This window comes from Entelurus aequoreus, linkage group LG08 (assembly GCF_033978785.1).
Source record: "Entelurus aequoreus isolate RoL-2023_Sb linkage group LG08, RoL_Eaeq_v1.1, whole genome shotgun sequence".
In the NCBI taxonomy this organism is placed as follows: Eukaryota; Metazoa; Chordata; class Actinopteri; order Syngnathiformes; family Syngnathidae; genus Entelurus; species Entelurus aequoreus.
In genome coordinates this window covers 72,251,990-72,264,551 of record NC_084738.1, presented here as the reverse complement: position 1 = coordinate 72,264,551, position 12,562 = coordinate 72,251,990, and the positions used below count along the sequence as shown (strand labels likewise).

The window sequence follows — 12,562 nt, the reverse complement described above, 5'->3', positions numbered from 1 at the left end:
AAGTATTTTTTAATGGCCTTTTTGTCAAAACCCTGATTTTCATGTTGAAAACACAACCTATGGAATATTTTTCCCAGTTATTGGAGTCTTAATATTTATTATTAATATTTCTACTGTTATTCTCTCAGTGTTATGTTTTTATCAACTTATTAATGTAATATTTGTATCTTAATTGTTACATATATTTGACAATGTTTTATACTATATTTTTTTAAAGGCTGTTAATTGTGTGTGCGTGTGTGTGCGTGTGTGTGTGTGTGTGTGTGTGTGTGTGTGTGTGTGTGTGTGTGTGTGTGTGTGTGTGTGTGTGTGTGTGTGTGTGTGTGTGTGTGTGTGTGTGTGTGTGTGTGTGTGCGTGTGTGTGTGTGTAAATACTGTATATATATATACATAATGTAAATGTGAGTGTGAATGTTGTCTGTCTATCTGTGTTGGCCCTGTGATGAGGTGGCGACTTGTCCAGGGTGTACCCCGCCTTCCGCCCGATTGTAGCTGAGATAGGCCGCGACCCCGAAGGGAATAAGTGGTAGAAAATGGAGGGATGGATATATATATATATATATATATATATATATATATATATATATATATATATATATATATATATATATATATATATATATATATATATATATATATATATATATATACATACATATATATATACATACATATATATATAAATATATATATACATACATACATACATATATATATATATATATATATTAGGGATAATATGCGATAAATGCGTTAAAATGTAATATCGGAAATTATCGGTATCGTTTTTTTATTATCTGTATCGGTTTTTTTTTGTTGTTGTTTTTTTTCTTTTCTTAATTCAACATAAAAAACACAAGATACACTTACAATTAGTGCACCAACCCAAAAAACCTCCCTCCCCCCATTTCTTTCTGTTATTAATATTGTGGTTCCTACATTATATATCAATATATATCAATACAGTCTGCAAGGGATACAGTCCGTAAGCACACATGATTGTGCGTGCTGCTGCTCCACTAATAGTACTAACCTTTAACACTTCATTTTACTCATTTTCATTCATTACTAGTTTTTATGTAACTGTTTTTATATCGTTTTACTTTCTTTTTTATTGAAGAAAATGTTTTTAATTTAGTTATCTTATTTTATTATTATTTTTAAAAAGTACCTTATCTTCACCATACCTGGTTGTCCAAATTAGGCATAATAATGTGTTAATTCCACGACTGTATATATCGGTTGATATCGGTATCGGTTGATATCGGTATCGGTTGATATCGGTATCGGTAATTAAAGAGTTGGACAGTATCGGAATATCGGCAAAAAGCCATTATCGGACATCCCTATATATATATATACATATATACATACATACATATATACATATATATATATATATATATATATATATATATATATATATATATATATATATATATATATATATATATATATATATATATGTAAAGTTAAGGTAAACAGGTGTTGTCAGGTGAGATGACGTCATCACAGTCATTTCGTGTGATGACTTCTAGGAACTTTCTGCAAAGTGTCAACATCAACTCTTTGTTTGACTTGCAACACGACCTCTGACGTCATCGCAGGAATTCGGGCTATAGGTCAGATGTGGACATGTCGCACGTGTGTGTGTGTGTGTGTGTGTGTGTGTGTGTGTGTGTGTGTGTGTGTGTGTGTGTGTGTGTGTGTGTGTGTGTGTGTGTGTGTGTGTGTGTGTGCATGTGTGTGTGTGTGTGTGTGCATGTGTGTGTTTAATATAAACAACATTCTGTACTTATTGTCATTTTTATTGTATGTATTTCATGTATTTGATGTTGTTTTATTTGATCTCATTTGTTTTTATCCCGTTTTGTTTCATCTTATTTCTGACTAAAGCAGTGGTTCTTAACCTGGGTTGGATGGAACTCTAGGGGTTCTGTGAGTCGGGCTCAGGGGTTCTGTGAGTCGGGCTCAGGGGTTCGGCGGAGGTCAAAACACGCCCGACTCATCGTGTAAATAAAGACTTCTCCCTATCGGCGTATTACAGACACGACAACAGCAGAAGTCACACTGATTTGTGTCATTTGTTGTGAGTTTCTGCACTGTGTTGGTTGTGTTGATGTTCATGCACGCTTCATCAAGTGCACCAGTAATAAAACATGCTAACACTTTAGTATGGGGAACATATTGTATTTTTGACCTTTTTGAGACCTCCGAAAAATGCCTCCCTCTTTAGGACCAGCCTTGCTAGATATATAAAGATTAATTAACATTAATAATATATACAAACTATGTAAATATAAAATAGCTTGTTGTGAAAAATGAGTTGGAATTTCACAAGAAAAACTTAAAATGTTGGCAGTATTATAATAAAAGTCCTCATTTTACTCAACGCAAGTCAAAATATTACAAAAAAAACTGAACGTGTGTGCAATATTATGATCAAAGTTGGAATTTTACTCAATAACAGTCGCAATTTTACAAGAAAAGCTTAACATTTTGGCAATTTTATGAAGAGTCGTAATTTTACTCGACAAAAGTCACAATTTTATAAGGAAACTTGAAAAATGTTGGCAATATTGTAATAATAATTGGAATTTCACTTGGCAGAATAATGACAAAGGTCATCATTTTACTCACAAAAAGTCACTATTTTACAAGAACAACAAAAAAATTGGCAATATTGTGATAAAAGTCCGAATTTTATATGACAAATGTCACCATTTTACATGAAAAAGTAACAATTTTACATGAAAAAGTCATTATTTTAGGAGAAAATATTGCAAAAGAGTAACATATTGGCTCTTAACTAGTCATTATTAAGTACTTATTAATGCCTTATTCGGCCTTATTATAACCCTAACCCTAAATTAAGTCTTTGTTACTTAGAATATGTTCCCCATACTAAAATTACCAAAAACATATAACTTTGTCTTGAATTTGAAAAAATATATATATATATTTTCCACTAAAGAAGGGTTGGGTGAATGTGCATATGAAACTGCTGGGGTTCGGTACTTCCCTAAAGGTTAAGAACCACTGGACTAAAATATGAAACTGATGGGGTTCGGTACCTCCAACAAGGTTAAGAACCACTGGACTAAAATATGAAACTGGTGGGGTTCGGTACCTCCAACAAGGTTAAGAACCATTGGACTAAAATATGAAACTGCTGGGGTTCGGTACCTCCGACAAGGTTAAGAACCACTGGACTAAAATATGAAACTGCTGGGGTTCGGTACCTCCGACAAGGTTAAGAACCACTGGACTAAAATATGAAACTGCTGGGGTTCGGTACCTCCGACAAGGTTAAGAACCATTTGACTAATATATGAAACTGGTGGGGTTCGGTACCTCCGACAAGGTTAAGAACCACTGGACTAAAATATGAAACTGGTGGGGTTCGGTACCTCCAACAAGGTTAAGAACCACTGGACTAAAATATGAAACTGGTGGGGTTCGGTACCTCCAACAAGGTTAAGAACCATTGGACTAAAATATGAAACTGCTGGGGTTCGGTACCTCCGACAAGGTTAAGAACCATTTGACTAATATATGAAACTGGTGGGGTTCGGTACCTCCGACAAGGTTAAGAACCACTGGACTAAAATATGAAACTGGTGGGGTTCGGTACCTCCAACAAGGTTAAGAACCATTGGACTAAAATATGAAACTGGTGGGGTTCGGTACCTCCGACAAGGTTAAGAACCACTGGACTAAAATATGAAACTTGTGGGGTTCGGTACCTCTGACAAGGTTAAGAACCACTGGACTAAAATATGAAACTGGTGGGGTTCGGTACCTCCGACAAGGTTAAGAACCACTGGACTAAAATATGAAACTGGTGGGGTTCGGTACCTCCAACAAGGTTAAGAACCATTGGACTAAAATATGAAACTGGTGGGGTTCGGTACCTCCGACAAGGTTAAGAACCATTTGACTAATATATGAAACTGGTGGGGTTCGGTACCTCCGACAAGGTTAAGAACCACTGGACTAAAATATGAAACTGGTGGGGTTCGGTACCTCCAACAAGGTTAAGAACCACTGGACTAAAATATGAAACTGGTGGGGTTCGGTACCTCCAACAAGGTTAAGAACCATTGGACTAAAATATGAAACTGCTGGGGTTCGGTACCTCCGACAAGGTTAAGAACCATTTGACTAATATATGAAACTGGTGGGGTTCGGTACCTCCGACAAGGTTAAGAACCACTGGACTAAAATATGAAACTGGTGGGGTTCGGTACCTCCAACAAGGTTAAGAACCATTGGACTAAAATATGAAACTGGTGGGGTTCGGTACCTCCGACAAGGTTAAGAACCACTGGACTAAAATATGAAACTTGTGGGGTTCGGTACCTCTGACAAGGTTAAGAACCACTGGACTAAAATATGAAACTGGTGGGGTTCGGTACCTCCGACAAGGTTAAGAACCACTGGACTAAAATATGAAACTGGTGGGGTTCGGTACCTCCAACAAGGTTAAGAACCATTGGACTAAAATATGAAACTGGTGGGGTTCGGTACCTCCGACAAGGTAAAGAACCACTGGACTAAAATATGAAAGTGGTGGGGTTTGGTACCTCCAACAAGGTTAAGAACCACTGGACTAAAATATGAAACTGGTGGGGTTCGGTACCTCCGACAAGGTTAAGAACCACTGGACTAAAATATGAAACTGCTGGGGTTCGGTACCTCCGACAAGGTTAAGAACCACTGGACTAAAATATGAAACTTGTGGGGTTCGGTACCTCTGACAAGGTTAAGAACCACTGGACTAAAATATGAAACTGGTGGGGTTCGGTACCTCCGACAAGGTTAAGAACCACTGGACTAAAATATGAAACTGGTGGGGTTCGGTACCTCCAACAAGGTTAAGAACCACTGGACTAAAATATGAAACTGGTGGGGTTCGGTACCTCCGACAAGGTTAAGAACCACTGGACTAAAATATGAAACTGCTGGGGTTCGGTACTTCCCTAAAGGTTAAGAACCACTGGACTAAAATATGAAACTGGTGGGGTTCGGTACCTCCAACAAGGTTAAGAACCACTGGACTAAAATATGAAACTGGTGGGGTTCGGTACCTCCAACAAGGTTAAGAACCATTGGACTAAAATATGAAACTGCTGGGGTTCGGTACCTCCGACAAGGTTAAGAACCACTGGACTAAAATATGAAACTGCTGGGGTTCGGTACCTCCGACAAGGTTAAGAACCATTTGACTAATATATGAAACTGGTGGGGTTCGGTACCTCCGACAAGGTTAAGAACCACTGGACTAAAATATGAAACTGGTGGGGTTCGGTACCTCCAACAAGGTTAAGAACCACTGGACTAAAATATGAAACTGGTGGGGTTCGGTACCTCCAACAAGGTTAAGAACCATTGGACTAAAATATGAAACTGCTGGGGTTCGGTACCTCCGACAAGGTTAAGAACCATTTGACTAATATATGAAACTGGTGGGGTTCGGTACCTCCGACAAGGTTAAGAACCACTGGACTAAAATATGAAACTGGTGGGGTTCGGTACCTCCAACAAGGTTAAGAACCATTGGACTAAAATATGAAACTGGTGGGGTTCGGTACCTCCGACAAGGTTAAGAACCACTGGACTAAAATATGAAACTTGTGGGGTTCGGTACCTCTGACAAGGTTAAGAACCACTGGACTAAAATATGAAACTGGTGGGGTTCGGTACCTCCGACAAGGTTAAGAACCACTGGACTAAAATATGAAACTGGTGGGGTTCGGTACCTCCAACAAGGTTAAGAACCATTGGACTAAAATATGAAACTGGTGGGGTTCGGTACCTCCGACAAGGTAAAGAACCACTGGACTAAAATATGAAAGTGGTGGGGTTTGGTACCTCCAACAAGGTTAAGAACCACTGGACTAAAATATGAAACTGGTGGGGTTCGGTACCTCCGACAAGGTTAAGAACCACTGGACTAAAATATGAAACTGCTGGGGTTCGGTACCTCCGACAAGGTTAAGAACCACTGGACTAAAATATGAAACTTGTGGGGTTCGGTACCTCTGACAAGGTTAAGAACCACTGGACTAAAATATGAAACTGCTGGGGTTCGGTACCTCCGACAAGGTTAAGAACCACTGGACTAAAATATGAAACTGGTGGGGTTCGGTACCTCCAACAAGGTTAAGAACCACTGGACTAAAATATGAAACTGGTGGGGTTCGGTACCTCCGACAAGGTTAAGAACCACTGGACTAAAATATGAAACTGCTGGGGTTCGGTACCTCCGACAAGGTTAAGAACCACTGGACTAAAATATGAAACTGCTGGGGTTCGGTACCTCCGACAAGGTTAAGAACCATTGGACTAAAATATGAAACTGATGGGGTTCGGTACCTCCGACAAGCTTAAGAACCACTGGACTAAAATATGAAACTGCTGGGGTTCGGTACCTCCAACAAGGTTAAGAACCACTGGACTAAAATATGAAACTGGTGGTGTTCGGTACCTCCAACAAGGTTAAGAACCACTGGACTAAAGCCAAACAGCTTTTGAAGCTGACCCTCTCCTTCCTGACCACTAGGGGGCGCCACAGACTGCGCATGTAAGACTCACCTTTCTAGAACAGCTCATTTTAATCTGTGCATCACGTGATGTTTTTATCCAATTTTCTCTCTTTTATTAGTTGTTATGTCTTTTAATACGCAGCACTTTGAGATGTGGCGCCAAATGAAAAGTGCACTATAACTAAAAAGTTGTTTTATTTTTGTCAAATGTTATTTTTGTATTTAATTTGATCTTATTTTATTTGGTTTTGTTTTGTCTCATTTTATTGTTTTGACCGGGTTTTTTTTTGAGACTGAAAAGTGCCTTGAAAGAACTTAGTCCAAGATTTTATTAAAAAATAGTCCAAAACATTGTCTGAGTTGATGAAAGAAGTGAAAGAGCTGCTCTTGTACGCGCCGCAAAGCATCATGGGTAGCGTTGTTACAGTCTCATTGTTCTCTGCTGGCTTTCATGGCCGCCAGTCTTTACCCCGCACTTCCCGTTCCTTAAAGTCCGTACAGTTCTGCGCGGCTCACGGCGCCTTCTTGCCGTGCAGGCCCAGCGCGCCGTTGACGAGGTACGGGATGATGCTGACGGTCGCCATGGGTACGGTGGCGCTCTTGCAGAAGGAGAGCAGGTAGAAGAGGGCGGCGGTGTGCGTGGGCGGCTTGAAGGAGTCGAAGAGGTGCAGGAGCAGCAGCGAGGCCAGCACGCAGCCCGCCTTCGCCAGCGCGCCGCCGCTCCTCTTGGTCTCGGTGTAGAGCGGCGAGTGCAGGCCCAGGCCCAGGCCGAACAGCGTGCCCATGTTGCGCAGGAGGCTGGCAAACGGCGTGCTGTCCAGGTGGACCCACTCGGCCCTCACGCACCACTTCTGGGCCTTCTCCAGCGTCCACAGGAGGTCCACGCCCACCGCCTTGAGCAGCAGGTAGAAGCCCACGGCGAAGGAGGTGAGGAAGAGCGTGGTGTAGAAGTACTTCTTCATGCTGGCGCTGTAGATCCACTGAGTCCTGTCGAAGGCCTCGGCCACGATCATGCCTGGGGTCCCATGAGAGTCCCCGTCAACACAGAAGGTCCAAAGTCTTCATAGAGGGGTGCTACGGTCAGGTCTTACCTGTGAGGACACCAGCAACCACCTGGTGCGGGAAGTGGGCGGCGATGAAGACCCTGGACAGACACACACACACTTGGACTCCCCAGAACAAGGTCCAAAGAATGGCCTTCAGGTACCTGCCACTGAAGACCAACAAAATCATTTTAGTAGCTGAAGAAATCCTCATGGATTCCTGAGACCGAGTGCTTGTTGACATGGAAGCCACTTGTCACTCAGTCCAAGTGTGCCCGGTCAATGATCAACCACGGCTCAGAACAGGTAGGATGTCCAACGTGATAAACTCGGACTCTGTCAACAGAATGTTGTTGACCAGGGATTATTGGATTCACCTGTTGTTGGAGGACTTCCTGTTGCCGTGTTTCCTCTTGCTGGCCGTGATGGCGAGTATGGAGGTCACCAAGGTGTAGTAGACGCCCGCCGCTCCCATGGCGTGGCCAGAGGGGCTGCCTGGGTAGCACAGGAAAGGTCTGTTGACCTATGCCATCTTTCTTCTTGAAGCTCATTTTCCACGTTGCCTACCTGGGCCGGTCTCGCAGGTCATGGGGTACTGTTGGATGTGAGGGCGAGCGCCGTCGGCGTAATAGGGCGTCTCGTGGACCCACCAGTAAGGCCTCTCACCAAACAGAATCCTGGAGACAGAAACCTGCACTTAGGGATCCCGAATCACGGGCGATGTCGTCCCGACTTACCATTTGAACACCAAGTTGAGCCAGTCTCCGATGACGGCCACCCAGATGAGCTTGATGCCCACCGAGGGCCGCAAGTGGAACCAGAGCGGGAAGAAGATGAAGAAGGTGTTCCTGAGGTCTGCCGCCCAGGACACCCAGAGGAACAAGCCTTGGGCATCCTGGTAGTTGGTCTGAAGGTAGCGGGTGCTGCTCACCCCAAAGTCCTGCATGGCGTCCATGACGGCGTTAAGCATGGTCACGGCCAGGCGTGAGTGAGTCTACAGTGTCGGCGACACGGCCGCTTGTTTTTATAGCCCGGGAGCCCACCAGCCAGACGCGTGCTCACGCTGATCTTTGGACCTTGCACATGTGCAATAAAACACTGCGAGTTCGGCAGCTCTGGCACACAAACACACGCTGCAGATAGCAGTGGAAAAAACACAGCGTCTGAGTCCGTCACGTAAGGCAGATTTACCGGAGGGATGAGCAAAACACTTTTGTCCAAGGAGCCAGGGCACACCTTCTGAATCATGCTCAAAGTCACCTTGCCACCTGTCACTTACATAACTGTGGAGGAAACACCTCGGTGGTGCCGCTGATTACATAAACTGATCAATGATTCAATGATTGCCCCTTGTCTGATAAAACCTTCAAACCCAGCCGGAGGCTCGGAAGATGCTCAGATCATAGTCCATCTGGTTCGGGGGGGGCGGGGGGGTCTTTCGTAGAAAGACCGCATCAGAAGCATTCGTCTAAGAAATCAAAATCTCAAGCAGAGTTTTCCTAACGCTCCGCCGGTCAGTCTAATTTCTCTAATAATGGATTTTAGCAGGGGGGCCTGGCCGTGGGGGTGTAAAGGTTACGAACCCGTCTGTACCGTCCCAAAGGCAAACAAGCCTGCTAGCCTTGAGTAAAGTCCAATGGGGATCACACACAGACAGATCTCCCAGACCACATCCTCCCCAGGGTCCAGTCTGCTATCATGGATCTCATCCACAGCTGGGGCGTCCAGCTGGCTCAGCACCTTCAGACCAACTACAGAGGACACGAGGCCTTGTTCGGTCTGGCCTCCACGGTGGCCGACCTGCACACCACTTTCTTCTTCTTCTTTCCCATCTGGTTCCACCTGCGCAGGGACACGGGGCTCCGGCTGGTCTGGGTGGCCGTCGTCGGGGACTGGATCAACCTGGTCCTCAAATGGTAACTTCGCAAAACAAAGGCGCAGAGCAGCGAGAGAAGTGTTGGGACTTTGAGCTCGCCGGTCTTTCCGTTACAGGGTTCTTTTTGGAGAGAGACCTTACTGGTGGGTTCACGAGACCCGCTTCTATAGGCCGGGGGCGGCCCCTTCACTGCATCAGTTCCCCATCACCTGTGAAACTGGACCAGGTACACATCATAGTAGCTTTTTCTTGATTAGAACTCTTGCATTGATCTGGTTGAGTGGACTATTAACCTGCTTCATGATTGTATCGTGTTGACTTCGGTTCAGGACTTGCTTCCAAAGTCCATTTTTTTTGGTCCTTTACAAGTTTTGCAATCAGGTTTGTTTGTTTGAATGATGCTTGCTGGCTTGTTGTTGTCTTCGTCAATGTTGGTAACACCCGTCTTCTAAAAACCATGCTGGTGTGAAGGGAGTCCCTCGGGTCACGCTATGGGTGCCACGGGGGTCTGGTACGTGATGGTGACCGCTCTGCTCGCCGTGGCCGCGGAGAAGCGATGCCCGCCGTCGCTGTACAAGTGAGTCATGTCAAGATGGTCGCTGGCAAGCCTCCGAAGTGACGTGTCAGGTGTCGCTCCCCCCCCCCCGTGCTCTCTGGCAGAGTCCTGCAGGGGGTTCTGTGGGGCTTCATGGGCCTCCTGGTGCTGCTAGTCTGCATGTCCAGGGTCTACATGGCCGCCCACTTCCCACACCAGGTGGTCGCTGGCGTCATCGCAGGTTAGTCGGACATATTTGCAGGAGTCCGTACCCGACTCAGACCTCGTTTGTCAGGTGTGGTCGTGGCTGAAGTCGTGTCCCGGGTGAAGTGGATCTACAGCGCCGGCTTGAGGACGTACACCTTCACGACGCTCTTCTTCACCTCCTTCGCCGTGGGCTTCTACCTGTTGCTGAAGGCTGCGGGCGTGGACCTCCTGTGGACTCTGGAGAAGGCCCAGCGGTGGTGCGCCAAGGCCGAGTGGGTCCACCTGGACTCCACGCCCTTTGCCAGCCTCCTGCGCAACATGGGCAGCCTGCTGGGCCTGGGCCTGGGCTCGGCCCGGCCCGGCGCCGACAAGACGAGCGGCGCCTCCAAGGCGGGGTGCATCGTCGCCTCGTTGGCGCTGCTCCGTCTCTTGGACGCTTGGACATTTTCCTCCGAGAACCTGGTGGCGTTCTACGGTTTGTCTTTCGGTAAAAGCGCGGTTGCACTTTTAATCCCGACCGCTTTGGTTCCTTGGACTCTCCGGGGAAGGCGAGAAGAATTTGTGGTTGTTGGGCGGGACCAAAAAGATCTTTAAAGGTTTCCTGTGTGAGGACGTGGACTTTGAGGGCAACACTGCCGTGATGTTTTCAATCAACCGACTGGTCACAGGATTCAGTTTTTGGCATTCTTCACAATTTTGGCCCAGTTTTTTGTAGGAGGTCTTGGTTATCGGCTGAGCAAACTTCCGTTTACCCGCGCATCATTTTGTGGAATGTCCAAACAAAGTAATAAATCAACCTTTTTAAGCACGTATGCTGCAAAATAATCCAACGTAGGGCCAAGTAAAGTTGTGAGTGTCAGCACTTTGATAAAGAAGGTGAGAAACACAATTGAACTTGTAGCAAAGCTCTTTGTCCTCAATGTGTTCAATAAAGTTAGAAGTCATGTGAAAATGTCATCTATTCTTCATTTCTGCTCGTAAAACCATCACCAGTCTCTATAAAATGCCTTCATAGTTTTGTGTGTCTGGAACCGATTAATCGGATGTACTTGATATCTTATTGGAGAGTTTCCATGCGACCCGGTCTTGCTTTGGTCTTCTGAAACTAGTTAGCGACAAAAGCAGAGGTTTGACGGAATAAAAATGCTGGAAGTTTTGAAAATCCCACGTTTTGATTTGACCTCAAAGTGACATTTTTCAAAGCACACAAAATATAAGCGGCTAGTTTAAGTTTGCGTTAGCGTGTCCAAAGTGCGGCCCGGGGGCCTTTTGCCGCCCGCAGACCCTCTTTTGTCGGCCCGCAGCTTGTTGGCGGGGAAAAAAACAAACAGTGAAAATGTAATAAAAAAAAAGAGCAAAAAATCGGAATGAAATTCGAAAAAGCTAAGACTTTCAAACATAAAAATAATAATATATTTAGTCAACTAAAACTCCAAGTTTTGTCTTCAAATGCATTTAATATATATTTTTAGCATTTAAAAAAATAATAAAAACATATCAAAATGTCCCCGCATATTTTGACTTTGGTGATGTAAAATATTAGCTTTCAAAATAAGAAATAAAATACCAAAAAAGTATAAATAGTTTCGTTAAATAATAAACTAATAAAACAAATACTAAATTGTGAATTAATTAATGTCAAAAATGACATAAACAATAATAAACACTTAAATGTGTAAATTAACATTAATATTTGTGTACAGGCAACATTTTCGACCCACTAGGTTATGCAGTTACACAATCATATTATTATTATTATTAATATTATATTCTTACGTAAGAAAAAAACAGTAAAAATGTAATAAAAAAGAGCAAAAAATCGGAATGAAATTAGAAAAAGCTGATATTTTAAAAAATAGAAATAATAATTTACTTATTCAAAAATAACACAAAGTTTTGTCTTTAAATGTATTTTATATATATTTTTAGCATAAAAAAATAAATAAAACAACATATCAAACTGGCCCTGCATAATTTGGCTTTGGTGATGTAAAATATTAGAAGCTTTCAAAATAAAAAGAAAAAAGAAAGAAAGTATAAGTAGTTTAGTTAAATAATACAAAAATAAAAATAATACTAAATTGTGAATTAATTCATGTCAAAAATGACAACAACAATAATAAACACTTAAATGTGTAAATGAACATTACTATTTTTGTACAGGCAACATTGTTGACACACTAGGTTATGCAGTTACACAATCATATTATTATTATTATTAATATTATATTCTTACGTAAGAAAAAAACAGTAAAAATGTAATAAAAAAGAGCAAAAAATCGGAATGAAATTAGAAAAAGCTGATATTTTAAAAAATAGAAATAATAATTTACTTATTCAAAAATAACACAAA

The 12,562-nt window shown here is 43.0% G+C and overlaps 3 protein-coding genes across 3 annotated transcripts in view; 2 read left to right on the top strand and 1 right to left on the bottom strand.

Annotated features, from left to right (window-relative positions):
• Nucleotides 1–60, top strand: part of LOC133656276 (ankyrin-3-like) — a 148,811-nt gene extending 148,751 nt beyond the window's left edge. Inside the window, exon 50 of the mRNA XM_062057263.1 lies at nucleotides 1–60. This exon is cut by the window's left edge and continues 1,116 nt beyond it. The gene's annotated coding sequence lies outside the window, so the exon portion shown is untranslated.
• Nucleotides 61–6,862: 6,802 nt separating this feature from the next.
• Nucleotides 6,863–8,624, bottom strand: g6pc1a.2 (glucose-6-phosphatase catalytic subunit 1a, tandem duplicate 2). The gene is made up of 5 exons (XM_062057261.1): nucleotides 8,329–8,624; nucleotides 8,159–8,268; nucleotides 7,969–8,086; nucleotides 7,640–7,761; nucleotides 6,863–7,563 (listed from the first exon to the last, which is right to left on the bottom strand). The coding sequence occupies exons 1-5, from the start codon at nucleotides 8,559–8,561 to the stop codon at nucleotides 7,061–7,063; spliced, it is 1,086 nt and encodes a 361-aa protein (XP_061913245.1). The 5' UTR covers nucleotides 8,562–8,624; the 3' UTR covers nucleotides 6,863–7,060.
• A 610-nt stretch (nucleotides 8,625–9,234) lies between these two features.
• g6pc1a.1 (glucose-6-phosphatase catalytic subunit 1a, tandem duplicate 1) lies at nucleotides 9,235–11,414 on the top strand. The gene is made up of 5 exons (XM_062057262.1): nucleotides 9,235–9,507; nucleotides 9,584–9,693; nucleotides 9,939–10,044; nucleotides 10,128–10,243; nucleotides 10,298–11,414. The coding sequence occupies exons 1-5, from the start codon at nucleotides 9,290–9,292 to the stop codon at nucleotides 10,801–10,803; spliced, it is 1,056 nt and encodes a 351-aa protein (XP_061913246.1). The 5' UTR covers nucleotides 9,235–9,289; the 3' UTR covers nucleotides 10,804–11,414.
• The last annotated feature ends 1,148 nt before the right edge of the window (nucleotides 11,415–12,562 follow it).